We start from the raw sequence: 16,302 nt of genomic DNA, 5'->3' as shown, positions 1-16,302 counted from the left end.
GTATGGGCGAGTGGGTGTGTTGAGATTGGGGTCCTTAGTGGTAATTTCCACGACAAAGTCAAGCTTAAATTAACTTGTTTATTCATGCCAGCAAAGCGATTACAGACAAACAGCACTTCACAGTACAAGTTCGTCAGAAGCTCTGAGGGGGTTCTTCCCCCTCAGCATATTTATACTATCAGTACGGAACACACAAAGATAGCCAAGTGAATTCTATCTCAGCAAAGGCTGAGCTTTGATTGAGCAGTGTTTTTTTCTCCTTCTGTTTCTTACCATGCAACTACCGTATAATGAGCTACTGTACCACGAGAGTTTAGTCTTCTGTTTTGAAGCCAGGGAATGAGTTGTATTTCACTGTTTTACACAAATAATTTTTTTATGTTAAGTTATAAAACTGACGATTGATGGGTATACTGTTGCTTCATGCATTGTATGCGTGTACTACTATTTAGCTACTTCCCACACAGTTTCCGGACAGTAGTGCTTGTCAAGCAGGAGAGAAGGGCATTGTGTCCCGGTGTTGTTGCAGTTCAAGATTAGGAAGGACAATTTTCTTGTATGACCGTGGCCTTATTTCTATTACAGCATATTGGATGACTGTCATTCATCTTCCATTCACCCAGCTCAATCCAACATGGATAGGTTTAGGCTACTACATGAAACTAGAAATATTCCCTATACCCATCATGGAGGTTGCTACAACCTAGCCTACAAATAAAAGTTTATAACGTAGTTGCACAGTTCGAGAGACAAATTGGAGTAATCAAGGTGACACAGTGCCACATTCAATACCACCTTGCACACACTTTCCTGCATCTAGCTGATCTAGGTTGTAATCATCAACCATTTTGTTTCTTCTTTTCTTCATTAGTCCAAACAGTTGCAAACAAGAGTTTCTATTGGACAAATTCAGGTAGGTTTATCCCTGTTTCGTTCTGTTTAAGAAATGTTTTTCAACAAAAATCGACAGAATGAATACACCCCTGATCACTTGCACACACAGTTCACCTTCATAGCAGCCACATACAAACAGCATAATCATTTTGGTCATTGTATAATTCCTTCTCACATCTACACGCTCTCCTCCTCTCACCTTTTCCCTTCACTTGTGGACTTCAGTGCACACAACACAACAGCTGTCTGTGACCAGATTAAAAAACCTTTCCAAGCCAAACAATCATACCATAACCGCTACACACAGCCCACATCGTTGTCAATGTCACAATATTGGCTAACGTCATAGTCAACATAGCTACTAGAACTAACGTGTAAGTAAACCCGCAACAATCCCGCAGTACAGTGTACAGCAAGCAGTTTAGCAGTTTCACAGACGGGCCGCATGGCAATAAATTACTTAAACCGAAGCTTACCTTGACTTGGAAGAGTTCTGTTGGATAGCCTTAGCCAGCTAGCTAACATAATAGCATTCTTCTCTGTTTGAGTCAGGTGTTTGAGTAGGCTAAATTAGCTAGCTGCATTAGCAGGCTAAGTTAGTGAAAGTGAAAAAAAAGACAACGAAATATAGCCAGCTCTCGCTCTGCTGCTTCTCCTTAATTTAAGAGATTTATTTGTTCAAAACTGTTCAACTACTGTTTTTGAGTCAACTACTCACCACATTTTATGCACTGCAGCACTAGATTAATTCTCTGATCCTTTGATTGGGTCGACAACATGCAAAAGCTCTGATAGGTTGGAGGACGTCCTCCAGAAGTCGTCATAATTACTGTGTAAGTCTATGGAAAGGGGTGAGAACCATGAGCCTCCAAGGTTTTGTATTGAAGTCAATGCACCCAAAGGGCGAAAAATAGTTGTCCTCCGGCTACACCATGGTGCTACCCCAGAGTGTGCTGTTGAGGTTACCGTAGACCTTCAGTACAAAATTGTTTTAATCGGTTATTTGGTGACGTTAATATATTTAGCATAGTTTTATCTAAAAATGACAACTTTTGAAATGTTTCCCTATTTTTTTAATGAAATTGACTGAGTAGGATGGTCCTCCCCTGAGGAGCCCCCACTGGACTGTACGTATGTATGTATCTCGGTGACATCTAGATGGTTATCCTTATTGGTTATTTATTTTGTAGGCTGCAATCCTACGTTGATAGAAAGTAATGGGAGGGATATTGAGCATTAGCATTACATACAGTGGGGCAAAAAAGTATTTAGTCAGCCACCAATTGTGCAAGTTCTCCCACTTAAAAAGATGAGAGGCCTGTAATTTTCATCATAGGTACATTGGAAGGTGAATCTTCACCCCAGTCTGAGGTCCTGTGCCATCTGGAGCAGGATTTCATCGATCTCACCGTACTTTGCTTCGTTCATCTTTACCTCGATCCTGACTAGTCGTCTTCCAGTCCCTGCTGCTGAAAAACAGCAGCAGCATGCTGCTGCCACCACCATGCTTCACTGTAGGTGAAATTTCCTCCAGATGTGACACATGGTATTTAGGCTAAAGAGTTCAATCTTGGTTTCATCAGACCAGAGACCATCTTGTTTCTCATGGTCTGAGAGTCTTTAGGTGCCTTTGTAGAAACATCAAGGATGATCAATTGAAACAGGATTTATCTGAGCTCAATTTCTAGTTCCATGGGAAAGGGTCTGAATATTTATGTAAATAAGTTGTTTTTTTATTTGTAATAAATTAGCAAAAATGTCCAAATACCTGTTTTCACTTCGTCATTATTGGGTATTGTGTGTAGATTGCTGAGGAATTTGTTTTATTTAATCAATTTTAGAATAAGGCTGTAACGTAACAAAATGTGGAAAAAGTCAAAGGGTCTGAGAATACTTTCCAAATGCACTGAATTTGCCCATTTTAAGCACATATTAAATCCGCAAGGGATTCCTGCATAGCTATAAAGTTTGACCGTAGTTTTGACACAGCCAGATCGACAGTTGGGGCAATAGCATAAACAGTATCATCTGCATGTAGATGAAGTTGACCATTTTTAACAGATTAACCAATGGTGTTTATATAAATAGTGAAGAATACAGGTCCCAAAATCGACTCCTGTGGTACACCTTATGTACCTCAAGAAATGCAGACTTAACCCCATCAATCATGATGGCCTGAGTTCTGTCACTAAGATAACCAGGCCTATCGATGACAACTTATTCAATAAAATGACATGATCAACAGTATCAAAAGCGTTTGACAGGTCCACAAAGCAACACATTCATTTTAGTGTCTAAAGCATTGACAAGATCCATAACTAAAGTGGTTGCTGTAATAGTGCTCTGCCCAGGCCTAAAACCTGATTGGTTTACATTCAAAATACATTTCTCAGATAGAAAATAGCAAAGTTGTACATTTACCAACGATTCAAGAAGCTTGAAATGGGGTGATATTAAGATAACTACTATCCTGGCCTTATGGAGAGGCAGCACAAGAGCTGATTTCCATAATTGTGTAATATTTTCTGATAAATGATAAATAAAAACGGTGGGTTATCGAGCCAACAATGATGGGTGCTGCAAACCTAAGTAGACCTGGATCCAATTGGTTGGCCCCTGTGGATTTCTTGTTGTCGATTGCCAGCAAAGCATCCAGGACTTATTTTTCTGTAAATAGTCACAAAAAAAAAGCTTTGAATCTCCTTTTTTTTGATCATTCAGCAAGTTTCCCCTATCAGCATTCAGACCAATATTATTGTGAATAGGCTGAGAAGTTATTTCAAAGAGATACCCCACTGAAATAAAATTGTGATTAAATGCAACAAAGGCACTTTTTACTCCATACATTTTCCTTGACACCTAAAGGTACTCGTTACCTTTTGAATGCTTAGCAGGACAGGAACATTGTCGGTCAAATTCACGCACTTATCAACTGAACATCCCTACTGCCTCTGATCTGGCGGACTCACTAAACACACATGGTTTGTTTGTAAACGAGTGTTCCCGTGGCTTTCCGTAAATTAAAAAAGCAAGAAAATGGTGCCATCTGTTTAGCTTAATATAAGGAATTTTAAATGATTTATACTTAAGTATATTTTAAACCAAATACCTTTATACTTTCACTCAAGTAGAATTTTACTGTGTGCCTTTTACTTGAGTCATGTTCTATTAAGGTATCTTTACTTTTACTCAAGTATGACAACTGGGTACTTTTCCCACCACTGATTACACACAAAATCTCCTATGATCAGTATCTTTGAAGCTGAGAGCAGATTTGTTTAGAACAAATAGTGTGTTAGCAAGAATAGAGTAGAATGACTATTCCATCTACATCACCTCACTAAGGTAAATATGTAACTGTCCTTGTTCTAGCCTAGGTTTACAGTCACTAAAAACAGGTATTTACACAAGCACGTTTCATATTTTTAAAATGATAATTTATTGAACTAGGCAAGTCAGTTAAGAACAAATTATTATTTACAATGACGGCCTACCCCAGCCAACGCTGGGCCAATTGTGCACCGCCCTAGGGGACTCCCAATCACGGCCGGATGTGAAACAGCCTGGATATGTCCTATGTTCCAAGAAGAACCCCAAGAGGCTGGACCGTCCCCCTAAGAACAGAGACGCTGGACACGGAGGGGCAGGGGTGAGCACCAATCCAATAGGTCCCCCTCAGCTGGCCCTCGTCTCCCCCTCGGCAGAGGAAAATACCCCGCAGCTCCAGCTCCGAGAGCGAGTAACATCAACGATCTCCTCCCGAGCCTGCCCATTGGTCCTCTCATGCATGCAACTAACACTTCCTGCTAGTCTTTCAGAGTTGACTTCAGGCACCTTCAACACGTTGCTCCAGAACATGACATGTTAATAAAGGGTTAATGAGGGGTATGTGGTTAATTACCTTCTTATCCCAAGAGACTTCACATGATAACTATAATATGTCAGGTGAAGAATAATTCCCAGACATCCCCTGTGTACATCTCAAACCACACTGCTACAAATTTTTCCCGTTGTGGACACTCTTATGTCTGGTAAGGTTAGTCAGGAAGGAGAAGCTCTTGTAACATAGTTTGCACTTGAAGGGCTTCTCCTTGGTGTGAACGGTCTGGTGCTCCTTCAAATAGTTTGCCCTAGCGAAGCACTTCCCACACGTGGGGCAGGAGTAGGGCTTGTCGGCGTCGGTACTAATGCTCGGCCTCTCACGTTGTGACCCAATGACACCAGAGGAGATAGAAGCAGGAGCCACCGTCCTCAGGTGGTTAGTCTTTGAGCTCCCTCCTTGACCTCTAGCCATTGTTTGGGTGTTGTTGGGATTGTTTGCCATGTTATAGGCTAGGTACCTCTTGTGAGGTACGCCCATCCTGACCCTGTCTGTATTTGTGGGGTAACCATCACCAGGAAGGCTAGACCCAGGTCCAGGCTGTCTATGAACCCAGTCACAAGGCATTAGACGAGAACCTGAAGGAGAAGACAGACTTGCTGATAGACTACCACCAGGGGGGTCTCCCACCACTCTCTGTGAAGGTTGAAGCCCAGAGTAGCCTGATCTGTTCATCATGGATACAGTGGTGTTTGTTTCATAGGAACAGGAGGGTCCATCTCTATCAGGCCCAGGTCCTGCTCCATCCCTGCACTGAGACTGTGAAGAGAAGGGTCTGGGCTGCTGACTGGAGCCTCTATCGCTCTGATGACCACCAGGATTTAGGCTGTTCAGTCCACCTGTCCACTGGTTGTGTTCTGTGTGATGGTGGAGTCTCTGTCCCTCGCGGTTGGGACCTGGTTCCGATTCAAGAAGGAACCGTGACGGCTCCTGATCCAGTGGCCTGATCCGCGGCCAGGGTTTGTGACCAGCCACCTCAGAGATCCAGTCTCTCCTTCCAGCAACACCAGACATCAGCAGGTCCTCATGGACTGCAGACTGTAAACACAAATTGAACAGAATAGCATATAAAGATATATAACAAACTCCTTGCTGTACACACAGGAACATGACATATATAATATGCTAACCACAGTCAAGCCCATCTTTAACACTGTGATTCAAGTACCTAACAAAATGGAGTTTATTATGTGTTGATTTGGTATTTTATTAGGATCCCCATTAGCTGTTGCAAAAGCAGCAGCTACTCTTCCTGGGGTCCACACAACATGTAAAAATGACTTGTTTTTTAAAATATTTTTTTTACAAAAGGCACATATAAGCCTACATATCAATACAGGAGAGGCGTTGTGCCACGAGGTGTTGCTTTATCTGTTTTTTGAAACCAGGTTTGCTGTTCACTTGAGCAATATGAGATGGAACGGAGTTCCATGAAATAATGGCTCTATATAATACTGTACACTTTCTTGAATTTGTTCTGGATTTGGGGACTGTGAAAAGCCCATTTTGGCATGTCTGGTGTGGTATGGGTGTGTGTCAGAGTTGTGTGTAAGTTGACTATGCAAACTATTTGAGATTTAACACATTGTTTCTTATAAAAAAAAGTGATTGCAGTCAGTCTCTCCTCAACTCTTAACCACTGACATCCATAGTAGTTATATCAGTCCTCTGATTACAATGAAGAGCAAGAAGTGCCACTCTGTTCTGGGTCAGCTGCAGCTTAACTTGGTCTTTCCTTGCAGTACACGACCACACAAATGGACAATAATCAAGATAAGACATAACTAGAGCCTGCAGGACTTGCTTTTTGAATTGTGTCAAAAAAGCAGAGCATCTCTTTATTACAGACAGACCTCTCCCCATCTTTACAACCATTGAATCATGACAGTTTACAAATCTAAGGTGGCGCCAAGTAATTTAGTCTCCTGAACTTGTTTAACAGCCATACCATTCATTACCAGATTCAGCTGAGGACTATAACTTATGGAATGATTTGTACCAAATACAATGCTCTTAGTTTTAGAGATGTTCAGGACCAGTTTATTACTGGCCACCCATCCAAAACAGACTGCAACTCTTTGTTATGGGTTTCATTAGCTGTGGTTGCTGATACATATATGGTTGAATCATCAGAATACATGGACACGCATGCTTTGTTTAATGCCAGTGGCAGATCATTGGTGAAAATAAAAAAGAGTAGAGGGCCTAGAGAGCTGACCTGCAGTACACCACACTTTACATGTTTGACATTAGAGAAGCTTTCATTAAAGAAAAACCTTCGATTTCTATTAGATAGATAGCTTTGAATCCACAATATGGCAGCGGTTGAAAAGCCATAACACATACATTTTTCAACAACAGCTTTTGGTCAATAATATCAAAGGCTGCACTGAAATCTAACAGTACAGTTCCCACAATCTTCTTCTAATTTATTTATTTTAACCAATCATCAGTCATTTGTGTCAGTGCAGGACATGTTGAGTGCCCTCCTCTATAAGCATGCTGAAAGTCTGTTTTTAATTTGTTTAAAGATAAATAGCATTGTATTTGGTCAAACATGTCTTCCAACAGTTTTCTAAGAGCTGGCAGAAAGCTTATAGGTCTGCTGTTAGAACCAGTAAAGGCCGCTTTACCACTCTTGGGTAGCGGAATTATTTTGGCTTCCCTCCAGGCCTGAGGACAAAGACTTTCCTCTACGCTTAAAGATATGACAGATAACTGACTCAATAGCCACTCCTACCATCCTCAGTAGCTTTACATCTAAGTTGTCAATGCCAGGAGGTTTGTCATTAATGATCGATAACAATATTTTTTCCACCTCTCCCACACTATCTATACAACATTCAAACTTGCAATGCTTTTTTTATTATTTGTTTTTTGATTTTGATGCATGAATACGATGGCTCACTGTTTGTTCGTTGTTACACCACTTTGCCAAATAAGTAATCCAGAGCCAGAACACACGTGGGTAAAGTGGAGGTTTGACAATTATTCATTGGCTTTGATACTCTAAACCCTAAACTTCAACTAAATATTGTAATAAATAATGTGGAAAGTTGAGGTGAATAAACTGCTTGGAGTAACACTGGATTGTAACTGTCATGGTCAAAACATGTTGATGCAACAGTAGCTAAGATGGGGAGAAGTCTGTCCATAATAAAACGCTGCTCTGCCTTCTTAACAACACTATCAACAAGGCAGGTCCTACAGGCCATAGTTTTCTCACACCTGGACTACGTTCCAGGTGCCACAAATAGGAAAATTGCAATTGGCTCACAACAGGGTAGCACGGCTGGCCCTTAAATGTACATGGTGAGCTAACATTAATAATATGCATGTCAATCTCTCATGGCTCAAAGTAGAGCAGGGATTGACTTCATCACTACTTGTTTTTGTAAGAAGTGTTGACATGTGGAACGCACCGAGCTGTCTGTTTCAACCAATAGCAAACAGCTCGGACACCCATTCATACCCCACAAGACATGCAACCAGGTCTCGTCACAATCCCCAAGTCAAGAACAGACTATGGGAGGCGCACAGTAATCCACTCTGAGGCACATTAATCTGCAGGTTGAACATGGTGAGATTGATTCTGCAGTTTGTTTCGGTGATTTTACAGCTAACTAGCTACTTTACATACTGATATTGTATTTGGTATTATTGTGTGCAGCTATGTTTGCAAGCTAGCCAGCCAGCCAATAGAAAGAGCATTGCATTGCGTAGCCGACTTGAGCGGCAACAGATTTCCACAACGATTTCCTTCATAAATACAAATACAAAATACTTTGATTGGTTAGAGTCGATACAATCGCCGATGACTTTGTGTTGTACAACGCCCCTCGTCACCACAAATGACTTCAACTATGGCAGTCTCAGACTAAAGTATGTAGCGAATGACAAAGAATCTAAATCATCAGGCTAATCATCAGGTTAATAGAACGCAGGCTAAAGGCAGCACCTGTTAGGGGGTTAACCTGATGCCCCATCAGTCTCTGTGAATCACAACTATAGGAGCATCACTAGCCAAAAGTCTGTGTCTGTTCTTTCCATCCCCGTAGACCAAATCTACACCTCGCCCTGGTCTCAGCCAGTCTGTTGTCATGGAGATGTTGTTTTGACTGTGTTTCTGGTTGTGGTTAACAGTGTTGTTTTACCTTTTTTTATATATATATTTTTTTTTCTTCTTTGTGATATCCAAATTGGTAGTTACAGTCCTGTCCCATATCTGGCGAAGGTCGAGAGCCGTGCGTCCTCCAAAACACGACCCCACCAAGCCACACTGCTTGCTTAACCCAGAAGCACCAATGTATTGGAGGAAACACCATACACCTGGCGACCATATCAACGTGCATTGCTCCCAGCCCGCCACAGGAGTCGCTAGAGCGACTAACTAGAGCCCCCCCCCCCCCAGAGTTGAGGACACTTTCCCATCCACTGACCTCCACCAAGTCACCTCTGGTTGTGGCCTGCTCAGTGATGATGTCCCCTGGTGCCTTGGCTGCATCCGTCTGGGAATCCAAGATGGTCGCCCAGTCTCCTCTATTAGCCTCTAGCCAACCACCTGCAGGAAGAGGTTACAAAATAGACTTTCCAAACATGGCAGAAAACTCTCCATATTGAGTTATTTTTTTGTCTATTACCTGGTGAAGTTCATACATTGTGTGTTTTTGTATGTAAACCCAAGTTGTAATGTTTTAATTTTATGAATGAAGAAAAAACAAAAGCCAGGAATATCACTATTACCACTTAAGATGTATTACTGTATGGAGGCTATATGTATTACTATTCCCATTGAAGATGTATTACTGTATGGAGGCTATATATATTACTATTCCCATTGAAGATGTATTACTGTATGGAGGCTATATGTATTACTATTCCCATTGAAGATCTATTACTGTATGTAGGCTATATGTATTTCTTTCTTACCTTGCTCCCCCATCTTTAGACCACTCAGCAGGTCAATGCTCTCTGGTTCGTCTTCTATCGTCTCTTCTTTGACCAGCAGCAGATCAGGCTTCCCATCCTCCATGTCTACTGACTGTAAGAGATACACAGTGAGAGGATGTTGGATCAAGAAATCTGATATGAGGACCCTGCAATGGCGCACCTTCTGATGTATTGCTATGAGTACTATGCAAACATGTTATTTGATACTATGCACATGTTAGTTGATTTGATTGACACTTGACACTTTAATGGTTTGATAATTTAAAGGCATGGTCCCACACTTAATACAAAATGTACCAAGACCTGGGCCCGTATCCATGAAGAGTCTCCGAGTAAAAGTGCTGATCGCTATATAGTCTTATTCATTATGATCTAAAAGGCAAAACTGATCCTAGATCAGCACTCCTACTCAGAGAGGCTTTGTGGATACGGCCCCTAATACCACAGTAGTTTACATTGTGCTCACCTCATTGAGACTGTGTGTGGTCCTGTGCTGCTCAGCTGGTTCCTCTGTGAGTTCAGGAGGAGGTGTAGTCTGGTTGTCCTCCATGTCCATGGGCCCCTCAGGGTTCCCCAGACTCTCCTCACACCCCTCCTCCTTCACCAGCAGCACCTCTGGACCCTCCTCCTCTTGGAAGAGACAGGTGATACAGATCACACAGACATAAACTCAGAGTGTTTACCCATCCTCACTACATTTGAGTCCTATACTGTAGTTACAGAATGATTTAATCGTTGCAAATGCAAATTAATTACTTAAAAATCATACAATGTGATTTTCGTTTTAGATTCCGTCTCTCACAGTGAAAGTGTACCTATGATAAAAATGACAGACCTCTACATGCTTTGTAAGTAGGAAAACCTGCAAAATCGGCAGTGTATCAAATACTTGTTCTCCCCACTGTATATGTATATAAAAATATAAATTAAACAGATTTTGGTTTATTATTTTTTTTCTCGGAAATATCACATTTACAGTGCCTTGCAAAAGTATTCGGCCCCCTTGAACTTTGCGACCTTTTGCCACATTTCAGGCTTCAAAACATAAAGATATAAAACTGTATTTTTTTGTGAAGAATCAACAACAAGTGGGACACAATCATGAAGTGGAAAGACATTTATTGGATATTTCAAACTTTAACAAATCAAAAACAGAAAAATTGTAGCGCCACCTTTTGCTGCGATTACAGCTGTAAGTCGCTTGGGGTATGTCTCTATCAGTTTTGCACATCGAGAGACTGACATTTTTTCCCATTCCTCCTTGCAAAACAGCTCGAGCTCAGTGAGGTTGGATGGAGAGCATTTGTGAACAGCAGTTTTCAGTTCTTTCCACAGATTCTCGATTGGATTCAGGTCTGGACTTTGACTTGGCCATTCTAACACCTGGATATGTTTATTTTTGAACCATTCCATTGTAGATTTTGCTTTATGTTTTGGATCATTGTCTTGTTGGAAGACAAATCTCCGTCCCAGTCTCAACCTGATTGAGTCTGCAAAAGACCTTTCTTCCAGAATGGTCCTGTATTTGGCTCCATCCATCTTCCCATACATTTTAACCATCTTCCCTGTCCCTGCTGAAGAAAAGCAGGCCCAAACCATGATGCTGCCACCACCATGTTTGACAGTGGGGATGGTGTGTTCAGGGTGATGAGCTGTGTTGCTTTTACGCCAAACATAACGTTTTGCATTGTTGCCAAAAAGTTCAATTTTGGTTTCATCTGACCAGAGCACCTTCTTCCACATGTTTGGTGTGTCTCCCAGGTGGCTTGTGGCAAACTTTAAACAACACTTTTTATGGATATCTTTAAGAAATGGCTTTCTTCTTGCCACTCTTCCATAAAGGCCAGATTTGTGCAATATACGACTGATTGTTGTCCTATGGACAGAGTCTCCCACCTCAGCTGTAGATCTCTGCAGTTCATCCAGAGTGATCATGGGCCTCTTGGCTGCATCTCTGATCAGTCTTCTCCTTGTATGAGCTGAAAGTTTAGAGGGACGGCCAGGTCTTGGTAGATTTGCAGTGGTCTGATACTCCTTCCATTTCAATATTATCGCTTGCACAGTGCTCCTTGGGATGTTTAAAGCTTGGGAAATCTTTTTGTATCCAAATCCGGCTTTAAACTTCTTCACAACAGTATCTCGGACCTGCCTGGTGTGTTCCTTGTTCTTCATGATGCCCTCTGCGCTTTTAACGGACCTCTGAGACTATCACAGTGCAGGTGCATTTATACGGAGACTTGATTACACACAGGTGGATTGTATTTATCATCATTAGTCATTTAGGTCAACATTGGATCATTCAGAGATCCTCACTGAACTTCTGGAGAGAGTTTGCTGAATTTTGCACGCCCAATTTTTCTGTTTTTGATTTGTTAAAAAGGTCTGAAATATCCAATAAATGTCGTTCCACTTCATGATTGTGTCCCACTTGTTGTTGATTCTTCACAAAAAAATACAGTTTTATATCTTTATGTTTTGAAGCCTGAAATGTGGCAAAAGGTCGCAAAGTTCAAGGGGGGCGAATACTTTCGCAAGGCACTGTACTTAAGTATTCAGACCCTTTACGCAGTCAAAGCACCTTTGGCAGCGATTACAGCCTGGAGTCTTCTTGGTGCTACAAGCTTGGCACACTTGTATGTGGGGAGTTTCTCCTATTTTCTCTGCAGATCCTCTCAAGCTCTGTCAGGTTGGATGGGGAGCATTGCTGCACAGCTAATTTCATGTCCGATCGGGTACAAGTCCGGGCTCTGGCTGGGCCACTCAAGGACATTCAGAGACTTGTCCCAAAGCTACTCCTGCGTTGTCTTGGCTCTGTGCTTAGGACCATTGTCCTGTTGGAAGGTGAACCCCAGTCTGAGGTCCTGAGCCATCTGGAGGTTTTCATCTCTCTGTATTTTGCTCCGTTCATCTTTCCCTCGATCCTGACAAGTTTCCCAATCCTTGCCGCTTAACAACATCATCACAGCATGTTGCCACCACCATGCTTCACCGTAGGGACGGTACCAAGTTTCCTCCAGACGTGACGCTTGGCATTCAGGCCTGTTCTTGGGGACCTTCAATGGTTGGGTTCCATGGATGAGCAGCCGCACACAAGCCTAAGATCACTATGTGCAATGCCAAGCGTCGGCTGGAGTGGTGTAAAGCTCGCAGCCATTGGACTCTGGAGCAGCGGAAATGGTCTGGGGCACAGAGCCCTGACCTCAACCCCATTGAACACCTTTGGGATGAATTGGAATGCCGAATGCAAGCCAGGCCTAATCGCACCAACATCAGTGCAAGACCTCACTAACGCTCGTGGCTGAATGGAAGCAAGTCCCTGCAGCAATGTTCTAACATCTAGTGGAAAGCCTTCCCAGAATAGCAGAAGATGAATAGCAGCAAAGTTGGGACTAACTCCATATTAATGCCCATGATTGTGGAATGAGATGTTCGACGAGCAGGTGTCCACATACACTGCATAGCCAAAAGTAAGTCTCAACAAAATATCTCCATGATAAACTACACTGTACAAAAATATAAAAGCAACATGTAACGTGTTGGTCCCATTTTTCATGAGCTGAAATAAAGGATCACAGTGCAGACACAGATACGCACAAACAGCTTTTTTCCCAAATATTTTGAGCACAAATTTGTTTTCATCACTGTTAGTGAGCATTTCTCCTTTGCCAAGATAATCCATCCAACTGACAGGTGTGGCATATTGCATAGGTGCACCTTGTGCTGGTGACAATCAAAGGCCACTCTAAAATGTGCAGTTGTCAGACAACACAATGCCACACGTTTTGTGGGAGCATGCAATTGGCATGCTGACTGCAAGCATGTCCACCAGAGCTGTTGCCAGATAATTGAATGTTAATTTCTCTACCATAAGCCGCCTCCAACGTCACTTTAGAGAATTTGGCAGTATGTCCAACCGGCATCATAACCGCAGACCACATGTAACCATGCCAGCCCAGGACCTCCACATCCGGCTTCTTCACCTTCAGCATCATCTAAGACCAGCCAACCGGACAGCTACTGAAACTTTGGGTTTGCACAAATGAAGAATTTATGCACAAACTGTCTCCGGGAAGCTCATCTGCGTGCTCATCGTCCTCACCAGGGTCTGGACCTGACTGCATGTTGCGTTTATATTTTTATTCAGTGTACAATGCTTTTCTCATAAAAAGTGTTTTGAGGAACAAAATTAAGTAGTTGAATGGAAGTAATGAAATAGGCATTTCTGAACATCATATAGCCGTGTGAATCGGAAGGTGCCATAGTCATGGACACTGTGTCGCGATCCCTAAGCATGTGTAAAGCGACATTTCTATTTGTCTCTAAGCTTTCCCTGTAATCCCAGAAGTCCCTGGTGTTGACCTGCGAGTGTCCTAAATTAAACTCTGCATTCCATGTCCGAGGCCCTCCACTTTCACAGTCACCTTATCGACAACCAGGCCCTCTCCTTTCTTATCTAGGCACCCTTCAGAATATACACTAGTACTGTACCGGTTCCAGTCCCCTCTCAATGGATTTGTCTGTGTATCTAAACCCACAGGCAGGTCACCATGTATCATCTCGGTCTTTGTAGCACATCAACAGGACGGATCATTTACAATCAGTAATGAGTCACCTAAATCCCAATGGGACAGAACCGCGCTCGGGTTACTGTAAAGTAAATACTCTGAGAAGGGAGGATAGCCCAGTTGCCTCAGCCCCGTTATAGTCTCTGTCTTGAGGACGGCGTTCAGCGTTCCACTGACCTCTGTGATGCTGTGTCGAGTTCTGGGCAGTGCTGGGGTGGTGACGGGGTCTTCTGTGGATACAGGGGGCACTCCAGTCTGGATATCTCTGCAGTACCTTGGGTCCTCCTCTCCTGCAGACTTCTCCTGCTTGACCCCAGGACCTGCAGCCTCTGCATCTGCAGACTGACACAAGAAGAGAGGTTATTATCAGTACATGAGTTGAATTGGATAACAAAACAAGTTCCACTATGGCAGATACACAAGGATGTACAAGTAAGCTGAGGGGAGACTTCCTGAAATAAACAAGCCACATTAGATGTACTGTAATTCATATGTTACACTATGACACTAACCTCTATCACCATAACATGCTGGGATGAGGTTCCACTTCCCTCAACAACCGTGATTGGTTGGTCATCTCTCCATGTATTATGTCCCGCTGGCTTCACAAAACCTCTGTGGCCTCCAGTGAGATGTCCTTCACCTGAGAGAGTGGTTGGGGGAAAATAGGTGGTTAGGTTAGGTACTGTGTTGTCAATGCTCAACACTATATTGTCATGTAAAGTATTTGACACTGTCTTCAATTGGCAAGGATATAAGGTAACATATCACACAAATATTCATACATAGATTGTTTTCAATGAGTAAGTAATAGGAAATGTAGTAAGTTAAGAATATGAGTGTCTTTGTGCAAGACTGCTAAGTAATCAGGGGAATTATTGCATACAATCCAAAAACTGACCAAGACCCAACTCTGGTTAACCATACAATATGTGCTTAACACATGCGCAGAGGTGAACGGGCCTTCTGCAAAATGTACCTCTTGCCATTCCTCTGTATCGGTCGAGGATCTTGACACTACTGGCGAGTGCGCGCTCCCGTGATACCTTCAGTTCCAGTAGCTGTAGTTTCCTTCGCAATCCCCTGTTTTCTTTCTGTCTTTGAGAAATTTCCAAACGAAACACTGCATAGTCGTCGTCTACGAGTTTACAGATCTCTTCCACGGCTGTATTCGCTAGCACCTCCATTATGGAGGCTATTTGAGTGTGAGAAACCATTACGTTACAGTTAGCCATTCTTAGCGGCTAGCTAGTTAGCATTACCTAGATAACATCTATCAACCAAGTCTTGTCTCCAACGCGAGTTAGCATTACCTAGATAACATCCACCAACTAAGTCTTGTCTCCAACGCGAATTAAACACTACATGGAGGAAGTATGTGATAGTTTGAGTTCCAGGGTTTTAATTTACGTCTAAATAAAAACGCAAACGTTGTAACTGTTATTGGTCACGGTTCACTTCCGTTTACTACTTTGTGAATTTCCGGCAGACGAGACGATGTGTTGCCCATTGCTGCCTTTCACAGGTCGGAATGCGGATTGCACATTTTGGTCACAAAAAAAAAGTGAAATAGTAATGGACCAACCCCGGGACCTATATACTATCTCCCAAAACCACCACCCCATCCCACTACTTTGGCCCTGAACGATCCTACACCAGGCCTGGGAGGATTGAACCCCTTCTCTCAAAACTCCCCATCGATCTACAGCACTAAAATCTCTCACACACAAATATTTATCTGCTGCTGCGACTATCACATCTATCTAATGTGATTTCGGCTCCATCGGTGCAGTTGAACACCATGGCCATAAACACAAGAAATCCAACCTTATTAAAACTCATCCTCTCTGGATCTCTCTCTTCAGGCCTACTCACTTGAGGGGCTCCCAGTCGAATCCCTCACCCGTGGGCTATTGAAGTGTCATGGGTTCTAGGTGCACAACGATTAGCCGCTCAGATCAGAGAGAAGGCAGAGCGCCGATTAAGTTTGAATAACTGGGCCTGCTTGGATAA

At 42.6% G+C, this 16,302-nt stretch overlaps 1 protein-coding gene across 2 annotated transcripts; it reads right to left on the bottom strand.

The window, feature by feature from the left end:
- Positions 1–4,309: 4,309 nt before the first annotated feature.
- Positions 4,310–15,838, bottom strand: LOC109894081 (uncharacterized). 2 transcript variants are annotated; one of them, XM_020487310.2, is made up of 7 exons: positions 15,269–15,838; positions 14,802–14,932; positions 14,467–14,631; positions 10,191–10,352; positions 9,704–9,815; positions 9,214–9,335; positions 4,310–5,812 (listed from the first exon to the last, which is right to left on the bottom strand). In XM_020487310.2, the coding sequence occupies exons 1-7, from the start codon at positions 15,522–15,524 to the stop codon at positions 4,889–4,891; spliced, it is 1,872 nt and encodes a 623-aa protein (XP_020342899.2). In that variant the 5' UTR covers positions 15,525–15,838; the 3' UTR covers positions 4,310–4,888. The 2 variants fall into 2 exon arrangements, with proteins under 2 accessions (XP_020342899.2, XP_031684021.1); XM_031828161.1 differs by having other exon boundaries at positions 9,228–9,335; positions 15,269–15,837.
- Between the last annotated feature and the right edge of the window lie 464 nt (positions 15,839–16,302).

Source organism: Oncorhynchus kisutch, linkage group LG7 (assembly GCF_002021735.2).
Source record: "Oncorhynchus kisutch isolate 150728-3 linkage group LG7, Okis_V2, whole genome shotgun sequence".
Lineage (NCBI taxonomy): Eukaryota > Metazoa > Chordata > Actinopteri > Salmoniformes > Salmonidae > Oncorhynchus > Oncorhynchus kisutch.
Note: the sequence above shows the minus strand (reverse complement) of the source record. Positions and strands in the feature narration are given on the sequence as shown.

Excerpts from the sequence above, each read along its gene's own strand:
- LOC109894081 (XM_020487310.2), bottom strand. The coding sequence starts at position 15,524 with ATGGCTAACTGTAACGTAATGGTTTCTCACACTCAAATAGCCTCCATA. Across the intron at positions 14,632-14,801 it reads AGCATGTTATGGTGATAGAG|TCTGCAGATGCAGAGGCTGC; the intron begins GTTAGTGTCATA and ends TTCTTGTGTCAG. Across the intron at positions 9,336-9,703 it reads TCTAAAGATGGGGGAGCAAG|GTGGTTGGCTAGAGGCTAAT; the intron begins GTAAGAAAGAAA and ends CTCTTCCTGCAG.